This window comes from Aulonocara stuartgranti (genome assembly GCF_965226115.1).
Source record: "Aulonocara stuartgranti genome assembly, chromosome: 6".
Taxonomy (NCBI): domain Eukaryota; kingdom Metazoa; phylum Chordata; class Actinopteri; order Cichliformes; family Cichlidae; genus Aulonocara; species Aulonocara stuartgranti.
The window spans coordinates 32375209-32396671 of record NC_138944.1 but is presented as its reverse complement, the minus strand read 5'-3'; the positions used below and the strand labels follow the sequence as shown (position 1 = coordinate 32396671).

General features: G+C 40.3%; 2 protein-coding genes and 1 long non-coding RNA gene across 5 annotated transcripts; all 3 read right to left on the bottom strand.

Moving 5' to 3' along the window:
- Positions 1-268: 268 nt before the first annotated feature.
- On the bottom strand, positions 269-3567 carry LOC309708501. The gene is made up of 3 exons (XR_014277284.1): positions 3270-3567; positions 2882-2963; positions 269-1676 (listed from the first exon to the last, which is right to left on the bottom strand). It is a non-coding gene; the product is annotated as an uncharacterized lncRNA (long non-coding RNA).
- Positions 3568-6020: 2453 nt separating this feature from the next.
- On the bottom strand, positions 6021-20288 carry LOC309708498 (beta-1,3-galactosyltransferase 2-like). Of its 2 annotated transcripts, none has more exons than XM_082536606.1 (2): positions 18317-20288; positions 6021-8076 (listed from the first exon to the last, which is right to left on the bottom strand). In XM_082536606.1, exons 1-2 carry the CDS (start codon positions 18400-18402, stop codon positions 7125-7127), a joined length of 1038 nt encoding a protein of 345 aa, XP_082392732.1. In that variant the 5' UTR covers positions 18403-20288; the 3' UTR covers positions 6021-7124. The 2 variants fall into 2 exon arrangements, with proteins under 2 accessions (XP_082392732.1, XP_082392733.1); XM_082536607.1 differs by lacking the exon at positions 18317-20288 and adding an exon at positions 8724-9250.
- Positions 9354-18405, bottom strand: LOC309708500 (beta-1,3-galactosyltransferase 2-like). 2 transcript variants are annotated; one of them, XM_082536610.1, is made up of 3 exons: positions 18089-18405; positions 15112-15174; positions 9354-11304 (listed from the first exon to the last, which is right to left on the bottom strand). In XM_082536610.1, exon 3 carries the CDS (start codon positions 11297-11299, stop codon positions 10316-10318), a length of 984 nt encoding a protein of 327 aa, XP_082392736.1. In that variant the 5' UTR covers positions 11300-11304; positions 15112-15174; positions 18089-18405; the 3' UTR covers positions 9354-10315. The 2 variants fall into 2 exon arrangements, with proteins under 2 accessions (XP_082392736.1, XP_082392735.1); XM_082536609.1 differs by lacking the exon at positions 15112-15174.
- Positions 20289-21463: the final 1175 nt, after the last annotated feature.

Genomic DNA, 21463 nt, shown 5'->3' with positions numbered 1-21463 from the left:
TTTAAAATTGTCTCGTTTTAGACGAATGTCACTGTTCTCAAATATATGGCCAGATAATGTTAGGTAAATGTAATTAAAAGTAGTTTAACAATTATATATTTTACCTTAAAAATTCAAAATTTCCATTCATTTGGAAAACAAACACCACATAGTACATTTCTTTGATGCTGGATTTTTGGTTAAAAATGAAAAACTTCAATTGGACTTAAACAGACATAAAATGATTTCTATTTAATGTAAATATTTTAATTGTGTTTTGAAGAAATTTACATCAAACTTTTAAATGAGTGGGGTTGATAAATATGCAGCAGATTAATAAAAATTGTTGTTGTTGTTGTTTAAAGTGGTTAGGAGTGTTGTGGCTTAAATTTTATCGAATCAAAGTCTGCCATCTTGTGGAAGTATGAGAAACTACAACTGTATTCCCAGTACTGGCCAGTTTGTTTAAACTCGTGGTACTTTTCCTATATCGCATTGCATCAAGATCATACATGCAACATAGTTTAGATAACATCAGTTTAACTTGACATAGAAACAAGTATGTTACATGAACTAGGAAAAACACCACAGCATTTATATCCTAAATCCTATATATCCTTTATTTATATGTATATCCTTTGGTGTTATCCATACCATAACACCAAATATAAAAGACAAACACAGAGAGTAAAAAGTACAGAAAGACAAAAGAGCTAAAGTTAAATACAAGAGGATATAAAAGTAACTTAAACATCTCACACTTGAGCTGAGGATAAAGGAGGCCTGGCTGACTTCAATAAAAAGTGATTACAATATCATTTTATCATTTGAAAATCCAATATCACCACAAAGATCTAACATGTAAATATATAAATGTACTCTTAATACTAACCCCTGACAAAAAGCCTCTCACAACCTCTGTGCTTCAGTTAAATATATTGACCTTTTTCAAAGGAAAGAAAATTATATTAACTTGGCCTAAAGATCAGATTTTGCAAGATGTACCATAACAAAGGTGTCTCCATTTTGCCACATAATAAATATGCAATATTTTATTTTTGTTTTAACCATTGGCCAGATTCAGGTTCCCACTCCATTGATCCAAAATCCTATAAACAATACCTTTTTTGGAAAACCTTCAGCACTGAACTCCCCGTTTGATCCTCTCCCAGTAGCCATTCATTTGCAAGATGCTTGTTGTTGTCGAAGCGATCACCTTTGAAAGACTGCAGCTGCTCAGAGAATGGCTGGGATTGACAAGAAACATTGTTTCTTCTGGAGGGTCAGTAGGAGATTCTCCTGCTGAAGCTTCTCTTGCTGATGTTTAGCATCACTTCCACCAGGGAGGCCCACTATGAAGACAGTCTCTACCTGCTGACCCAGAATCAGCTTCTCATTTGCCCACGTCTGCCGGATGGCATCCCGAGTTGCCACATTACCGGGTGCAACAGGAACCATCAGAATAAGGAAAGGAGTTGTGGTCCTACATGTAGGCGTGTCATCCATGATGAATTTGTAGTTTCGTGGGTAGGCCACATGATATGGTCCTGGATCCTCCCAACGTGGCTCTGCTGATGCTGGTTGATAAGGAATGTTCCTAACCACTTTGTTGGAATTGAGATAGAAAAAGATGAAAATCACTGCTGCTGCAATGCAAATGAAGATGCCTTTTAGGTGCCTCTTCTTGTCCATGAAAACTACAGAGAATGGAAACATATTTTATCACGAGAACTTGTACAGCACGTATTCTGCAGACTTCATTGAGTGGTGGCCTCCAGCTCACTCTAGAGGGCAGCAGCGGTTTTTGATACGGGCGACACGGGCGGTTGCCCGGGGCGGCATCATGGTGGGGGCAAAATAAATAAATAAAAAATTACTCGTACTCATGCTGCCCCGACATCATGCCAGCGCATATCGGGAATGTCGTAGGCACCGACTGGTTTTCTATCGCCCATTTGCTGTGGGCGATAGAAAGATAGAAAGTGCTCAATACATAATGGCATTTTTTGACAACCCACTGAAAAAAGAGAAGGAAAGAAAACTTTCTAATCTTGCCAGTCATTTGTGAAGCCAAATTATCTTAATAGTCAATATAGGAACAACATCTAGAGTATATTGTTAAAGATTCAGAATTTTAAGTTCCGTGAAATGTTTTGCATACTGAACCTGGCAACTTCCCTTGTTTTATGCTCAAACAAGTGTACAATGAAAGCAGTCTACGGGAATTCTTGGACTTTAATGAACTTAAAAATACTTAGAAACTGTGCAATCGCATAGGCACACCTGTTCTGCTTGTTTTTCTGTATAAGGAATAGACGTCGGAGAGATCAGATAGACATCCCCGATAGAACCTGTTTCCCCTGCACCTGGAGCAAGGATCCAGTTTACTCCGCCTCCATTAAAACTAACTCGACGCGGAAGTCGTGATGTTTTAGTTTAGAGAAAAAGTGGAAAATTACATTACTGTTTAGTTTGTGAATTACAATATAAAGTGATATATTTATTGATTTTCACCTGTTAGAGATTATTTACTATCACGAGGACATTTTGCCACATAATTATTTGTATCCCCCTCTAACTTAACTGTATGAAGAGGTACAACCTCCAAAATCTCAGGAGTAAGAAGTCATTATAAGACGTGTTTGTGAAATAAAAATCAAGTATACGTGGGACAATTTGTCCGTATTTGGACGGGAAAATCAGATTGTGGGAAGATCAGCATGATATTATTTTTATCCCACTGTAATCTTAATGTATAAAGAGCTAACGTCTTCAAAGGAGTAAAAAGTCCTTATAACAAGCGTATTTGAATTAAAAATCAAGTACGTGGGATATCTGTGACTTGGACAGCCCAGCGCGTGCTCCCGACTCAGGGGGAACAAATTATGTCGGGGATACCTACCTTGGCACAACCGGACCTCTTAGCAGCCAATCAGCATTTAACCTGCTTTTGGGTCATCTGCGTCCAGCGACCTGTAGTTGACCTTTAGATTTGCACGGAAATAAATAAATAAATAAATACATTTAAAAAATAAATTACAATAAAAAATAATTGCACGGTTTTTACTGTTTGTGAAGCCATCCTGTCTGTTCACCGACCGAACGGAAAAATAAAATAAAGAAAATTAAAGAAAAATTATAAACACCATAAATGTACGTTTTTAGCAACTATTTCCGCTTTTTGTGAGCTTCCTCGGAGCATGTCAGTGGACTATGTCTTAAAGAGAAGAGCTTTTCTTTATTCCAGAATCCGGTTATGCTTTGTCACATTAACAGCGATCAGCGCTCACCTGTTTTTGTCCCCTGCATTCGGCATTAAATCGGAGCACAAAGTAAAGCGTGCATGGAGAGTTTATTCAGCACGGGAATACAAACTGACGTAGGTTGTGTTGTTCCTTGATTTCCATCCGCTTGTTTGTGAAAAGCGCTCTTCTATTTCTCTTTTCATTTGAATTTAGATAAACTTCAGAGAGTTCCTACAACGTGTAACCACAGGGAGATCAAACAGGTAAACTCCACGCCCTGAGTCTGAGCACCGCCCAGTCAAGTCACTTCCTTACTTACTCTGGAATTCTCAAACTTTAATGAGCTCTGTGCTACTGCTGGCACTAGTACAACAAACAGCAACAAAAAAAACCCCGAAAAAACACCCACAAATCATCATCAGTGACTCATGACTGTGTAGCAACACACAGTTCAAATCACATCATTAAATTCGCTGATGACACGACCGTGGTGGGTCTCATTAGCAAGAACGACGAGTCAGCGTACAGAGAGGAAGTGCAGAGACTAACGGACTGGTGTAAGGACAACAACCTGTCTCTGAATGTTGACAAGACAAAAGAGATGGTTGTTGACTTTAGGAGGACACGAGGCGACCACTCACCGCTGAGCATCAACGGCTCCTCTGTGGAGATCGTTGACAGCACCAAATTCCTGGGCGTACACCTGGAGAAGGACCTCGGCTGGTCCCTCAACACCAGCTCCCTGCACAAGAAAGCCCAACAGCGTCTCTTCTTTCTGAGAAGACTGAGAAAGGCCCGGCTTCCACCACCGATCCTGACCACCTTCTATAGAGGAACTATTGAGAGCATCCTGAGCGGCTGCATCACTGTCTGGTTTGGGAGCTGTGCCATATCAGACCGCAAGACCCTACAGCGGATAGTGGGAACAGCAGAGAAGATCATCGGGGTCTCTCTACCCTCTATTGAGGACATCTACACCACACGCTGCATTCGCAAAGCCACCAGCATTGTGGCTGATCGGACACACCCCTCTCACACACTCTTTACACTCCTGCCATCTGGAAAAAGGTACCGAAGCATTCGGGCACGCACATCCAGACTGTGCAACAGCTTTTTTTCCACAAGCCATCCGTCTCCTCAGCAAAAAGGGACTGACTGATAAACACGCACACACACACACATACACTAACATTATCACTCAGCTTAACTCAAATACCTCAAAACATTGAGACTGGACTGACTAACCAACACAAGCGCAAACACACTGACCTACACCACCAAACCATCGCACACACCAACCTGTAAATGCTCTTTTGCACAATATTATTACTAGATATATTATATATATTTTTTTTTTTTTGCACTAACTTGTCTTGTAGCACCTTGGTTCCTGGAGGAACGTTGTTTCGCCTCACTGTGTATTTTTAAACTGTATATGGTTGAAGTGACAATAAAGTTGAACTTGAACTTGAACTTGAAATATTTTCAAATATTGTATAACAAGGCAAAACTAGAAACGTGAAAGCAAGATTTTTTTTCTCACTCTTAACTAACTGAAGCGTTTCTTTGAACTACCAAGTAAACAAATTAGTGCTCTCGTTCTGGCCAGACACGTGGCAGCACCTCTGCTATAATTTTGTTCGTATTAAAAATAAAAAATGAAGATATAAGTGTACACATACGTATTTTACTGCCAGTAAAAATTGCTTTATTTACAAATAACTCTCACTGAACTAACACAGCGAACCGCTCAACATGTCTGTACTCTCTGCTCATATTGCCTTCATACTAAATACTTTTTTTGCTTTTTAAAGAACTTATTTTGACATCGCACTCAACACCCAGAAACAAAAGAAAAGTAGCTTCAAGTGCCAAATTGTATTATATTTCTTCACGTCGATATACGGGTCGCAAGTAGGGGTGACGTGGGCAGTAAGTGGCCCACCTGACAGGTAGTTGAAATACTGGTTTTCTGAGCTACAAGGAAACGTCAGTGTAAAACTAATAACCGTTTCTGACGTTGGAAGCAAATGACATCCGCGCAATTGTTTGTTTTTTTAAAAACAAACAAAAACAAACAAACAAGAAAACAAAAAAAACCCACATACATAAAACAGGAAAACTCACTGGCCAAATTCACAGTCGTGCGTTTGATTAAAGCAAAGTTAACACCTCCAACTTGTTTTTCCCTTCAAACCATACCGTTTTTCCTTTTTGGCATTATCCTGCTGAAAGAGGTCACGGTCATCACAGAATACTTTTTGCATTAAAGAGTGTAAATAGTCTGCAACAATGCTTAGGTAGGTGGTACATGTCAAAGTAACATCCATGGATGGCAGAGTTTTTATAGTCCCAGTTAACGAAAATCAAAGAAGCTGCCAGACAAGACAGGCAAAAAAAAATGACATTAAAAATTTTCATTTAGATTTTGCCCACATTAGTCTACAAATGTCAAACTGAGAGTGAGATGCTTTTCTTTACATGCAGAACATTTTCTTTATCTTTAACAACAAATCAATTCTTTTATCTGCCTGCAACTATATAATGTAAGATCGCCATCATGGCCCAGTAAAGCTATGAGACTACACAGTGGGCAAAGATGTACAAGCGTCATCAAACCCAACACTTCAGACCTTGAATAAAACTTGATATTCTACATCTTGTTAAATGTAAATAGGCATGTGTTTAGTCTTAGTTTTTGCCTTTTTTTTTTTTTTTGAATAATCAGAGGCATTACATGTTGCAAATAACCAGTCAACCATTGCAAATGTCATTTCCACTAAGTGTATCCCTCATTACTACAGCATACTAAATAAAGTACTACATACATGGTGGAAGCAGTCTGTTTCTGGCAGTCTGTTTGTGTAATTAGAGAGCGTGAATCAATTACAGTCTTCAAGTCCATTTTAACCTTTAAATGCTGTCCATCTTTGAGATCAGAACCCTCGTACTAAGGTGCATTTTTCTTTAAGATGTACAGTGAACCTTGACTTAATGACTCTTTACTGCCAGTGTCTCTTATTTCAGGTGGGACGGACTAAGACACAAGAGGAAGTTAACAGATGTATGCAATGAGACAGTTAAAACAAAGGAATAGTCTAAAAGCATTGAAAGTGCTCAGCACATTGAATTGTCTTCTAAGGACTTTTAAGGATCCCAGATTTCCCACTGATAGAAAAAAAAACAAGACAGTGCTCTACTGTGGTATTATCATAGACTCTAGTATGTGAATGACACTCCTCACAACCACCGGAGAAACGTTCAGGTTTTGGAAAAACATATTAATTACATTCAAATGAATAAGAACAGTCCATTTAATTTAAATATAATTTAATATGTAAAATGAACCTTATAATCTTTTAAAATATTCACACCTTTCACTAGAAGTCACTTTAAAGCTTAACCCCAGCTGTATTATTTCTAAACACATTTAAGTAACTTCAAGTTTTTTTTTCTCAAAATGCTCCGCATACCCTTAAGAAGTAAGTGAAGTGCTGAATTCTTTCACTAATGCATCAGTAGTTGTAGTGGATTTGTCTGTTTGTTTCTCCCCTCTCACCCCTTTTTTGTGTGTGCTTGTGAGGTTGTGCCTCTAGCCTACATTATAACCACACCCCTAAGTGCACCCTAATGGTATCTGGAAACCAAACACACAGGCAACGGTGATAGCCCCAGGTAATGTGGTAACTTGTGCTGTACAAACAACTCCACCCCGTCCGTCAACCCTGCCAAAATGGCTGAAACACAAGCATCAGTTGTAGAGTTTTTATTAAACCTTGCCTGGGATACCTTCAAGTAGTTTATGTTTCAAGTATTAAAATGTCCCACAGGAAACTGAGGAGCCAGGTACCATTGGTCAATGCAAATGTAAATTCCCTGCATATTGCTCTTAATAAAACCTTAAATGTAATGCAGTAGCTCACTTTCATCTTTACAACCCAGTAACCCTAAATCACATTTAAAATATACAAATAAAAAAATTTCCACATATTTCTCTGGAAGATCATTAGAAAAGACATATCCCATACCCAGTGTGTAGGTCGGGTATTCAGGCTCTGGATACAATTCCTCAGGCACATACCACTTGGAGTTCTTGGAACGAACGACTGGTCTGTTCCACATAAGCATCCCTGTCAGGTAGTTTGTCTTGGGGATGCCCGGCTGTTTTAGCATGATTACTAGATTGTCAACATTCAGAAACATGTCAGAGTCAATCTTCATGGCATAGGCTGCTGCAGGGCAGTGTGTACTTAGCCAGTCCATGATCACCATGGTTTTGATTGTTAGGTTTAGATAACTGTCTGTGAAGTCACTCTGGATCAGATCATGGTGCTGCAAATTTTCCTGTTTGAGCTTCTCAACATCATCTTCTCTAGAGACACCCAACATAAATAAAGTGAGTACCACCTCACCCTGAACTATGTTTTCTTTGCCCCATGTCTGGCGGATCGCGTCCCGAGCTGCCACATTTTTTGGTTCCACTGGAACCATGAGAACCAGGAATGGGATCTTGTTCTTGCAAACCTCTGTGTTATCCATAAGAAAATGGTAGTTGCGTGGATAGGCTTGGTGGTACTGGAGGGAGGTAGATCGCACAGTCGAAGGTTCAGTGGTTTTGTTTAATATAACTTTGTTTTTGGGATGAATGCGGTAAGCAGGTGCATTAACCCTACTGTTCTGGTTTAAAAACCACTGGTATTGTTCCTGCAGTGGGAAGCTCTGCCATAGTGACAGCGGGCGGCTGGACAGGGTGTAACACAAGCCTAAGGCCAAAACACAAAATAGAAGCAGTAGCTGAAACCAGGAATGAAATAAGATCTTCTTCTGTGGAAAGATGCTCTGGACAAGTTCCCTAAAAAGACAAGAAAGATAAAAGTGGTGAGTTATATCACCTTTCTTTGCCATTGTTAACAAAGTGCACAGCTTCACAACATTTGAGTTAGAGCTGAAAATCTCTAAGCTCACTGATACTGAAGATTTATGCTTCAGTGGGAAAGCTGCACCATATCAACACTCCTCTGAAATCCTGTGCCATAACCTATGGAACAACTTGATATGCACCTCCTTAATGATGTAAGTACAATCCAGGTGAACACAGCCCACAGCTATTGTGTTCAGCCTCTTTAGTACTGCCAATTTCTGTTGCATGTTTCCAGCTACTTTTATGCTGCAGTTTTTGAAGACAAAACTGCAAATGTGAATGCAATTTTTATTTCTCAGTCTTAACTAAAGCCTTTGATACCATCCTCTATGGTATAATAGTAAAGAGACCTGGACGGGAAAAGACAAAAAGAAAGAAAGTTAAGTTGGGGAGAAAGTTAACAGAGAGGGAGAGAGAGAGAAAAAATGCCAGTTGTTGAGAAGAGGCAGGGGGGAGCAGAGAAACCAGAGCAACTACCAACATAAATAACAGTGATGTTGTTACTGAACAAAGTACTAATAATAAAAGATATTTTTAGAGGCAGCAGCAGCCCAAGATGACATGTGTCTGTGAGTAACCTGCTTGTACATCTGTGTGAACATGTCTTGCCATGCAGGAGTGTGCTTGTGTTCATAAGGTTTCCCACTGTAACTGTCTAACAGTGTATGTGGGGAGCCACAGTCCCGCCCACCAACATCTGAAGAAGGCATGGAGAAGCCCACCACACCATGAAAGCTCCAGGAGGACCACCGCAGGGACAACCCTGTGCTTTTAGCTCCTGGGGGAGCCTGAGATGTTCTAAGAGAGGTGGAGTGTAAGACCAGACCTGACACAGACATAGACAAACAGCCACACACATGCATTCCCCTTCCTCACACACCCAACATCAAGACATGCAGAAATGAATACTGTACACTCACACTACCCATAAACACTCTATACTCCCAGGTCAAGCACCAACACCCCCATAGGGGCAATTAGCACCCAGACACAGGAGATGTTCTCCTTCACTCTGGGGTTTAGACAAGCAGTCCGCCCGGCCCAGCACACCAATCCTATCAGCGACTGATTGTTATTGGAAGGTATTACATGAGGTTGTTGTTTTGTTTAGTTTTTTAAATATAATATTTTAGTATTTTGTGTTTTGAAGGAAGCTTAGATCATACATTTAAAGCAGTGAGGTTAAAAAATATGCAGCACGTTAAACATACTTGTGGCTTAAATTTTATAGAATCAAAGTCGTCCATCTTGTGGAACTATGACAAACTACAACTGTAGAATTCACAGTACTGGCCAATTTTTTTTCTTTACAGTCATGGTACATTTCGTATATTGCATCACATCAGGATCATACATGCCCCATAGTTTAGTTTAGATCAGTTTAGTTTGACATAGTCCATGTAAAAAACTTGTCTCTAAGAAACACACCACAGCTTTTATATCCTAAGCTGGTTTACAATGCAAACAAACAAAAAAAAACAAGCAAACAAATGAAAAGAAAAAAAAGAATCAACAACATGCACAATCTATAGTAAATATACACATTAAAACAAACATCAAAACAGCGCAGGGCTATTACAATATACTTAAGTAGTCGACTACATCATAACAAAATACCATAGCAAAACAGTACACTTCATTAACAATTATGGATTGTGGTCATTTGGATGTTTAGCTATTGTTAAAGCAACTGCACAGTAATGTCATCTTATCATCTCGTCAGTTGGAAGTTCTACAGCAAATATCAAACCATACCATAACAACAAATATAAAGACGAACACAGGCCGGAGGGTAAAAAGTACAGAAACACAAAAGAGGTGGAGAAGGTAAATACAAGAGGACATAAAAGTAAATTAAACATCTGTTACTTGAGCTGAGGACAAAGAAGGCCTGATTGATTCCAATAAAAAGTTGAGAACAGTATCATTTCATCTCTTGCCAATTTAGCAATATTTCAATATCACCAAACACAAAGTTCTAACTTGTAATTATTATTATTATTTCTTTTTTTTTTTTTAGAGAAAAATAATTCTGTTAACTTGGCCTAATCATCAGATTTGGCAAGATGTAACAAAAGTATCTCCATTTTGCCACATAATAAATACGCAATATTTCATTTTTGTTTTATCCATTAGCCAAATTCAGGTTCTCACTCTTTTTGGAAAACCTTCAGCACTGAACTCCCCGTTTGATCCTCTCCCAGTAGTCATTCATTTGCAAGATGCTTGTTGTTGTCGAAGCGATCAGCTTTGAAAGACTGCAGCTGCTCAGAGAATGGCTGGGATTGACAAGAAACATTGTTTCTTCTGGAGGGTCAGTAGGAGATACGCCCAGGCGTTTCAGACACATGCCGAGGTAAGCATCTTCAATGTAGATCGGTTTGATCTGAGGTGACACTCCCAAGATCTTCCCAGGAAGGTCTAGTGACATGACGTAGGCAAAGCCGAGCGGATACGGGGGGTACTCTGATTCAGCAATCACAGATCGAGGCATGTAGAACTTTATAAATGGGTTCCTTAAAACAGGACTATGCCACCAAACCAGCCCAGTCATATAGTTTTGCTTAGCTGTGCTAGGATCCACCAACAGTTTCACCAGATTCGGGACATTGAGTATAACATCGGAGTCGATCTTCATGACAAAGGAAGCCTTAGTACAGTGTGCAGCCAGCCACTCCAGCATGACCATAGTCTTGATAGTCAGATTATAGTAGCTGTCCTGAAAGTTGCTCTGAATCAGGTCATGGTACAGCTGATTCTCCTGCTGAAGCTTCTCTTGCTGATGTTTAGCATCACTTCCACCAGGGAGGCCCACTATGAAGACAGTCTCTACCTGCTGACCCAGAACCAGCTTCTCATTTGCCCACGTCTGCCGGATGGCATCTCGAGTTGCCACATTACCGGGTGCAACAGGAACCATCAGAATAAGGAAAGGAGTTGTGGTCCTACATGTAGGCGTGTCATCCATGATGAATTTGTAGTTTCGTGGGTAGGCCACATGATATGGTCCTGGATCCTCCCAACGTGGCTCTGCTGATGCTGGTTGATAAGGAATGTTCCTAACCACTTTGTTGGAATTGAGATAGAAAAAGATGAAAATCACTGCTGCTGCAATGCAAATGAAGATGCCTTTTAGGTGCCTCTTCTTGTCCATGAAAACTACAGAGAAAGGAAACATATTTTATCGCGAGAACTTGTACAGCACGTATTCTGATAACACAGCAATACACAAATTAATAAATAACAGAATTAAAGTCATAAGGTCTGTGAAGGTTCTCAGTCATCCAGGTCATCGTAGTCAAAGGAGCTTGCAAAGAAAAGCGTCTGGACTTCTTTAAGTTACTTAACGCCCACTCACATCCTGGGCCATCTGATCTCAGGAATTCGCATGATAAGGTGGGGCCAGGTTGCACAATGAACACACCCGAAACTCTGGCTGATTGGGACCCACACCCAGTTTCACACCTTGTCTCAGGCGATTAGAGGATCATCAGGGGGTCCTTTGTCCCTCTGTGGGGGGATACTCCCACTAGGTTTATATCTGGGACTCTCCACCATTTGACCTTAGAACTGAAGAAGCTTCTCGGATGAGAGGTGAAACGTCTTCAAGTAACTTAAAGAAGTCCAGACACTTTTCTTTGCAAGCTCCTTTGACTAAAGTCATAAGGCTTCCAGCTTTGTAGCCCTCAATTTCTCATATCTGCTTTTTGCAGAGAATGTGGTTCTGCAGGCTTCATGAGGGGTTCACAGCTAAGTGTGAATGACAATCAGCACCTCCACATCTGAGAACATGGTCCTCAGTAGGAAAATGCCAGACTGCCCACTCCGGGTCAGGGACGAGTCACTGCCCGGGAGTGGAGGAGTTCAAGTATCTCTGGGTCTTGTTCACAAGTGAAGAAAGTGGGAGCCTGACAAACAGTTTTGGTGCCACAGCAACAGCAATGCAGACGTTGCACCCGTTTGGCACGAGACGGCCGCTCATAGAAGCAAAGCTGTTGATTTACTGATCGATGCATGCCCCTACTCTCAATGTGATAAAGGAGCGCCGCATGATTCACAGTTCAAATAATTGTTTCGTACTGGGCCTTAGTGTGGTCACCCAATTAATCTAATGTCTGAAAGAAGTTGTTTCCATTGCTCTCAAGGACACGCTTACCTTTCTGAGTGGCTGGCCCTTGAAAAGCTCAAAACAGCAGTCAGGTGGGACTGCTGTGCAGATCTATCCTCAGTTACCTATCCAAATTCGCTATCAAAAGGCCTTTACACACCAGATGTGTAATATTTGTGTGAATATTTCTTGTTAAAAATTTATTTGGGCCTCACCTATTTTCTTTCTTGCAGCCATTCACACAGAACAATGTTTTGACATTTATCTTTTTTTTTTGGACACGAATAAACAGCTTTAACCTAATCAGACCACTGCACTTGGCAACAAATGCGCTCATCGTGTTGAATATACAATTCGGAAATAATTCTATTTTAACTCAGACACACAGCTAGACGCGATTCGGGGTCAATCGGCTCACTGAACCTATTTGTTTGCCTCCTCAGATGAAAATCTCATGGTTTGATGGTTGCTTCTGGTGAGAACTAGACATAGCCAGAATCTCTTTCTTCCTTTTCTGGTTCAGAAACATCAGGACCAGCTCATCGTCACTTGATGTCAACTTCATGTATTTCACAGTTTCTTTTTTGAAAACTAATTTTTCACAAAACCAAAACACATTCAGTACATCTCTATGTTACAGGGCAGGGTCACATTCGGAAAATTTTTTTTGCAACATACGCGGTAGATAATGACTCAGAAAGCTTTGGCAATTTCTAAAAACCCTCTACCCTTGCCATTCATTTATGAAGTCAAATATCTTAACAGTCAATACAGAAGCAACATCCAGAGTCAGGGGCGATTCTAGGATCAGGGCTTTGGGGGTGCTGAGCACCAGGAGAGCTGCCCAGCCAAGCAAGATAAACTTTACTTGTCACAATGAGACTTCTTCCCTGTCTCTGTAAGTCCCTGTATCCCTAAATGTCTCCAGTTGTCCCGAGTTCTCTCTGATTGTCTCCTTGGTGCATTTAAACCCCTGTTCCTCCCTGTCCTCATCGACTGTTGTCTTCGTCTTCGTTATCAGTCATCATAATTTTACCATCTCTGTGCAAGTCTGCAAATTTCTTTATTAAATAATAAGATTCTTAAATTCATCAAGTCTCAAAACATGAGATCACTGTTTTGTACATTTTAACACAATTTAATAAGCATATGCTTCAGCCAATACCTTTTCATTAGCCTTGTCTTGGTTTCTTGCTTTGTGGTAGATCTTTATTCTGTTTTCACTGAGATATTTGAATGCTAATCAATAAATCAATATTCAATTCTAAAAAAAAATCTAATCCCCACATTTGTGAAAGAAAACCAAAACAGTTTTTTGAAAAGTCTGTATCAAAACCATCAAATCTGACAAAGGTTATTTAAATGCTGCAAAAGAAAAATGGATTGGAATTAGAGCTGGGCGATATATCGAGTTTTTAAAACATATCGATATATTTTTATACGAGATATAAGATGTGACAATATCCTTTATATCGATATAGTCTATGTTACGTTATAATTATAGTTGTGGAGCCGCAAGTTTGCCTCTCTTTCGTCCACTTTTGTCTCTACGCAACGTTACTCCGCCTCGCCTTCACTGAAGACAACTCCCCCTCCTCCCCCATCGCTTCACGTGCAGGCAGCGACAAGACGGACACGGCAAATCTCCGTTAACGAGTTACTGCGCATCGCCCCATGCGTGGGGCTGGACGGCGTCAACGTGCTAACGAGCTAAACATGCTAACGAGCTAACAGCGCTAACCCTAAAATCCTTTCATTCTCTCAAAAGTTGATAGCGCGCCTTATGTATGAATTCTGGTTGTGCTTGATGGCCGCGAACCGATTTTATGTGGTACACGGCGCTCAGCAATCTGTCAAAAATGTTTGAGTACGACTTTGGTAAGCTACGGAGCTGCACCGCTTGATAGATTGTCGGCGCATTACGGCTACCGAGGAGCTTCGCGGAGTGATACGTACTGTGCATCAACGTAATATTACCGTATTGTGTGTGTATAAGGACCATAAATGGCACCTGTAAGAGAGGTGGTTATGAAGCGGATTTCAAACTCCAGGCTATCAGTCACACAGTAAAACTTGGGAACAGAGCAGCTGTGAAATCTGTCTTTGTTATTACGCTCAGCGTCTTTTAGTTTACATTTTGACTGCACAATTGTGAGCTCTTTGTTTAGCACAAAAACAACCTTGTTTTCTTTTATTTATGGAGCATTATTATTTAATGAATTCTCATAATTTAATTTTGAGTAATTTTTCATGTACATCTGTGCTGTATGTTAATAAAAGTGCCTGTGTGACATCTGGGACACAGCTTTGACTAAGAACTCTCTTTTTGTTCTTACTTTATGGCTTAAAAAAAAAAAATCGAGATATATATCTTATATCGCCATCCAGCTAAAAAATATCGAGATATGAATTTTGGGTCATATCGCCCAGCCCTAATTGGAATAAAAAAAAAATACATATCCTAACCTTAATTACTGGGGGAGAATAATGAATGATGCTCACAGTGAGTAAAAAGTAAACTGAATGCATTTTTTGGACAGAGATTCACTTTTAAAGTGTATGTATAATATAATACAGATACATAAAAAATACACTCCAAAAATAGAAGAGTCCTTGAAATGTACAAAATATTAATTAAAAAAATTATAAAAATGGAGACAACTGTGCCTATGGTACAATGTATGAAAAGCTCTTTACTGCAGATACTACTAATATGGCTCTGCAGATTTTTTATATCATTTTAACCTATGTCGCCTCACCTTGAGGTTGGAAAATCTATCACTGTTTCGTGGTCAACTCTCTCAAGCAGTTTAACAGTTTCTGTTGTGCCTGTCACTGTTCCCTGTCTGTTTTCTTACCTGGTTCTTCCTGACCTTGTACTTTCTCCTCACGTTCCCCTCTTTCCTCTCTCCCTCTTTGGACTGACAATCATACACAAATAGATTGTATTGAATGAAAAAAGTTAAATTAATATGAAAAAAATACTATTGAAATCACTATTAAAGTCCCTTCTCAATGTACTTTCAACCAAAAGGCAAATAACCAAACACATGAACATCTAATAAAAGATATAAATACTGAAACACTGATCCAACATTATCCTTTATTGACGGATAATTTGATCTTACACTTTTAACTAAATGTGGCTACTTTTTTGAAAAAACTTCCTTATATCCATTATGAACGTGACTGTCTCTCTGTACACACACACACAACAGGAGTTAAGGCTAATGGGAATGCAGTCAGTTAGCTGATAAGTACCTTGGGTTTAATATCGGCACATATGACAAAATAACCGGCTTCTCTCATTCCTTTTCAAACAGGACAGTGGTAACAACAGCAGGCTACAGACACTTTTAAGTTTTAGATTTTAAATAGGCTTTATACATTTCAATGGGAGCAACAGGACCGTCAACTGTCGCTTATTTTACTACAGAGCAGGACGGATTGTAGGGTAGCAAACATCATCGGAAAACACGTTTTCAACACTGCAGGTTACCCGGGTGTAATGTTTTTCAGCTAAAAAGAAACATGGTCTGACTCCTACCTAACTATATAAAGAGTAACTGAAGGTTAAATGCAGCTAATATGTCCTGTTTTAAGGCAGGCACTTACACCTCCGCTCCTCTGCATCTCAGCGACTATCGGTCTGGCAGTGAGGGCTAGTGGTGGGCGGATTGATCCAAATATCGATAGTATCAATCCCAAGTCGGGATCGGTATCGGATCGATACTAGCCTGGTTAGATCGATTCTTTGATGTTATGTTTTGTTTGACAGTTCTGCTTGTTTGCTATGCTATGCTGTGCTTTCGGCAAAAACGAAACAGCCAGGTCGCTGGACTCGCCGCTCCTGTGTCAGCAGTAAACACTTTGCTTCCCCCCCCCCTTATATTTCGGTGTTGCGCTCAATAATCACACGGTTGCTGTAACAGTTCATTCAACCGCTGCAGCTCTCCCGCTGGCAGCCGTACACATCACCACCACCAAACCTGCAGCGGCATCACAGAACACGCCCTGCCACATACCCCCATCGCCCGCTTCACCCCACCCCGCGAGCAGGCGAGGGAATCGGCCCGGACCATCGGCGCCCCATGCCCCGGCCCAGCGACAGGGAAGTGTTCACTCTGGTGGTCGCCCGCGACTCCAGCGGAAGCCCGGGAGCTGGCCTGATGGCCACCCATGTGGCAAGCAGCGGCAGCGCAGCAGCAGTGGAAGTGAGCCAGGGCTCAGAGGCAGCTGGGCGGACAGCATTCAGGGCCAGGCAGGACCCCCGCGCACCTCGACCTTCATCTCCAGCTTGGCAGGTCCCGCTGGCGCACCAGCCTCCGGCTCACCCCAAGCCGCGCGCTGTCCACCCTTACAGTGATCACCCGGTTGCTGTAACTGTAGCCTACATTTAATGGCTGCAGCCATCCTGCTGCCAGCTGTACACATCAACACCAAAAACAACAACAGCACAAGCAGCACACAGGTTTTAAGCCGGTGAGGCATCATTGTAGATGCAGTGAAGGTGAGTCCATCTCCTCTGCAGCAGCATCGCAGACCATGGCCCGCCACAATAATAAAGCATTTTTTTATTTAATTATAAATAAATGATTTCTCCTAATTATGTCCTGGGTTTTAAGTAATTAATAATACAAAAGGAAAAAAATCACAAAAAACACTTAAGGTCATGAAAATTAATTGTGATTTAGCAATTCAATGAGGCATCCACCTTATTTATTGAAAAGTATCGGTAATGGTATCGGCGATACTGGCCCGTATTTACTTGGTATCGGATCGATACCAAAATATGCAATATCGCACACCACGTAGGGCACAAGAGCCAGAGCAGGGGCAAGGCGAGCTGGAACAAACCATTTTGGGAGGGGGGTATCTATACTTTTGTTGTTAAAATATTACATCTCAACCAAGTACTGCATGCTTTCTATATTTTTTGTAGTGTATCACACACACAAAAAAGACAATATCCTGTACCAAATATTGTCAAAAAAGTAAGAAATCTTTGGGGGTGCTTTAGCCAGAAATGGGCTAAAAACGCTAAAAACGCCCCTGTCCAGAGTACACTGTTAAAGATTCTGTATTTTAGGTTCAGTGAAATGTTTTACATAGGCTACTGAACCTGATAACTTGTTTTATGCTGGAGCGGATGTAGACAGAAAGCAGTCTACAGACACTCATAGAGTGTAATGCAGAGAACACTTCCACTTGTAATATAACACTTGAAAACTGTGGTAATCAGATGTGTACAATAGTTCTGCTTGTTTTCGCTGTTTATAACAAAATATTAAGCCTAGGAGCAACTCTTGGCCTTTTTCCCATTTTAGAGATCACCACACTCCAATGAGGAAGTCAACGTGTAGTGTTAGTCTAGCTGCACAGATGAGTGATGTCCAAACAAACAAAAAACAGAAGCGAAAAAGAGGGTTCAAAAACAATGAAAAAATATGCACTCCACCACTGCCTGTGCATTTCATGCTGTACTTTTAGATCTGTGTTGATCTTCCTTATTCCGGCCCACTTATCAATCAATCAGCATTCGACCTACATATGGGTCATCCGTGTCCAGCCTCGTGCAGCTAACATTTAGAATTGCCCTGTTCTCCAGAACACCGGCAGTGTGTGCCGTTTGTGAATCCCCCTCTACGTTTGCTGATCAAACGGAAACCGCTATGCAGACGGAAAAACTACAGACACCATAAATGTAGGCGTTTAGCCATCATTTCCGCGTTCGGTGAAATTTCTCGAAGCATGCAAGCCGACTTTGTCTTATCAGGAGAACTTTTCTTTGTTCCAGAATAATCCTTTCACGTAATAACATCATTCTGTGCTCACCTGTTTTTGTTGGGCATTAAATCGGAGCACGAAGTAAAGCGTGGATGGAAAGTTTATTCAACACGGGAAACCCACGTAGGTTGCGTTGTTCCTTGATTTCCATCCGCTTGTTTGTGAAAAGCGGTCTTCTACGCTTTTGTCTTTATAAACAGATTTTACGCAGATAAACTCCAAAGAGTTCCTAAACGGTGTGGTCGCAGACAGGGGACCTCCCAGTGCAGAGTTTACCTGAAGTCACGCCGAGTCTGCGCACCGCCCGCGTCAATCCAGTCTCTTCCGCTTATTCGCAATGAACTCAGTCGGCAGGAAATCATCTTGAAATTATATTTAGAACAAATTTCTAACAATTGATATTTTTCACTCCAAACACTTCCAACTGTTCGCTTGTGAGGATTTTCCAAACACTACAATTAGAAACAAAGTATCCTAAATGTATGTATTTAGTGTTTTAATTAACGTTTTAAAAATGAAATATACAAACCCGTACTAAATATTTGTATGGGGAACCTAAACAAAGACTATATGTCAAAAAATATTCTGCTATTTCTCAATTCTTTCCTAGAAGGTTTTGATGAAACTGATCATTCGTGCAGAGGTATCGAAAACGGTTTTCTTACTGCCATTGTTTAAATTCACAGTATATACAGTATACCTTTAGGGAATAATATGGGCATCTGATCTCTTCTTCGGGTCAAATAAGGCCAAACTTTTATAAAATGTTTTTATTTTTAAAGTTGTGCTTAAAATGTGGTTGCCTCTGTTTGTACGCTGTACGGGGATTCTAAAGATCACAAACGTGTCACATTTGACTGGTTAGTTATTTTGAAATATACTGTAGTATAATTTTATGTAATAAATATAAATATGTAATGAAGTAAAGTAAAGCTCAAAGTCCGTACCTATCCACGACTTACTTCTATGTAATGTTTGTGTGATCGAAGTAGACGTCAGGCTGCCCTTATCTGATTTTTATTGCATGACTAAAGAGAACAAAGAAATCAAAATGAATATACAAAGTAAATGTTGCCCAGGGCTGACCTACCTGGAAATGCAAACTCACTGCAAAATATGACACTCGTTTCTGAGGTTGGAAAAATTCCCCTGGCCCCAAATGATATCTGCACAGTGCTTTGACACGAAACAGCAGGCAGTAATCTGTCAGGATGCTTACAGGGCAGGCATGGCTGCTGTCATAAATTTAATAAAATGCAACTACAATTTATTAACTCAGTAGTTAATTCTTTATAGCACACTTGATAAAATACTCAAAAATTCTAAATTTGAATCCTACCATATTGTTTTTTGTTTTTACTTTTATGATATTTTTATTCACATTTTTCTTTTTTGGGACCTCAAAATGGATGTCAGCATGCCGTCTTGAAGAATGTGTCCATTCCTAAAATGCATCTGAAGTTGAGAGAGGGCTCCTTTATTGAAGACGTTTTCAGCAAATAAACAAATAAAATGACACACAGCTTGTCCCTTTAATGTGAACTGAGATAAAAAGAAACATATAAGTCATCATGAATGCTCCTGCTTAGCAGTCATCACATGAAAAACACAATAATACCTCATATTCAACTATCAGCTATGTATGCATCATTCTGATGCTCATACTCCATATATGCACACATGCCTATGTTACAAAGTTACTTGTGAGAGAGAACTTTTTCTACAAGAAAAATAAAAGTAGTTTTCATATCCACGCTGAAAACTGTGCTACTATATTCCTCCTCAGGTACATGGACTGATATCATCAGATTGCACCATAAGGGCAACTGGAACTGATGAGCATAACTGATAGCTAAACAGACAATTCAACAGAATTGAACTACCGGGAAATGGTTATCTATAAGAGCTGTAGAGAAAAAAAATCCACCAAAAGCTGTTGCATAAGTACAAAATATCATCAGCCACAATGACGATGTCAGTGCTAACAAGCTTGCCACCAACAGATGCTTGTTAGCTGCCATTAGGCATTTGTTTAGTCTAAGTTAAAATGTTTCTATTTTTGACATGATATTTACAATTTGCAGATGTTGCAAATATCAGTCAACCATTGCAAATATCATTTCCAGTAAGTGTACCACTTGTTACTACAGCATAATAAATGAAATACTACATGGTGGTATCTGAATTCATGCAGTCTGTTTGTGTAGTTAGAGAGTGTGAGTCAATTGCAGTCTTCCAGTGAGTGAAGTTGCCCCCCCCCCACCTTCTTCAAATCCATCAAAAGTGGTATCAAACGTTTGTGCTACGTTTGTGCTGGTTTGTGCTGCAAAAATTTTCGTTTGTGCTGCTATCATTTTAAAGATATTAATAAAAATTACTAGAGGTCATAAGAGGTCAACCAGCCCCCCCCCCACCCCCCACCCCCCCTCACATTAATTAAATCAAACAAAATGGGTGTCAATCAGTTGTGCTATGTTTGTGCTGGTTTGTGCTGCTAAAATTGTCGTTTGTGCTGCTTCTGTTTTAAATATATTAATGAAAAGGTAAAGGTCAAAAGGTCAACCAGCCCCCCCACATTACCCAAATCCAACAAAATTGTTGTTAAACGTTTGTGCTACATTTGTGCTGCGTTTCTGCTACGTTTCTGCTGGTTTGTGCTGCAAAAATTTTTGTTTGTGCCGCTATCATTTTGAAGAAATTAACAAAAATTTCTAGAGGTCAACAGAGGTCAACCAGCCCCCCCACATTAATGGAATCAAACAAAATTGATGTCAAATGTTTGTGCTGGTTTGTGCTGCAAAAATGTTTGTTTTTTCTGCTAACATTTTAAACTTTTTAATAAAATAACATCTTGATGCGTGCTTAATCATCCAGGTAAGTAAATCCCAAAAGGTTGATTCTGTTTATCTGGACATTTTCAGTTGGAGAAACGTTTCGTCACTCATCCAAGTGACTTCTTCAGTCTCAGCTGACTGCAGGTTTCCCCAACCTTATAAACAGTACATTTGCATAGGGAAGAAACTAGCACCACTGAATGAACAAAGTGCTGGGGGGTTAGTTCCATGATTGTTAGTATGCAAATTCTTATGAGCATTGATCAATGACAACTAATCAAAGCCTACTGAAGAATGGCCATGAGTACCATTCACAGAAAGTGGGGAATGGCTACAATCATAGCATTGTAGGATGGCGAAAGATGTACCCTTGGGCCCCCCTTCTCAATTCAGAGATGATCAGCATCCTGACAGCCCGATGGACAAAGCTGTCTCTCAGTCTGTGTGTTCTGGCCCGGAGGCTCTTCAGTATCCTTCCTGATGGCAGCAAACTGAAGACGCTGCTGAAGGGATGAGTGGGGTCACCTGTAATGGAGACGACCTTCCAAATGAGGCAGGTGCATTGTCATTTTTTCCTGCAGAACCCAGT

Bases quoted from the DNA above. Each gene is read 5' to 3' on its own strand.
- LOC309708500 (XM_082536610.1), bottom strand. From the start codon at position 11,299: ATGGACAAGAAGAGGCACCTAAAAGGCATCTTCATTTGCATTGCAGCA.
- LOC309708498 (XM_082536606.1), bottom strand. From the start codon at position 18,402: ATGATTTCCTGCCGACTGAGTTCATTGCGAATAAGCGGAAGAGACTGG. The intron at 8,077-18,316 runs GTAAACTCTGCA...TTGTCTTTTTAG, and splicing joins CAGACTCGGCGTGACTTCAG to GGAACTTGTCCAGAGCATCT.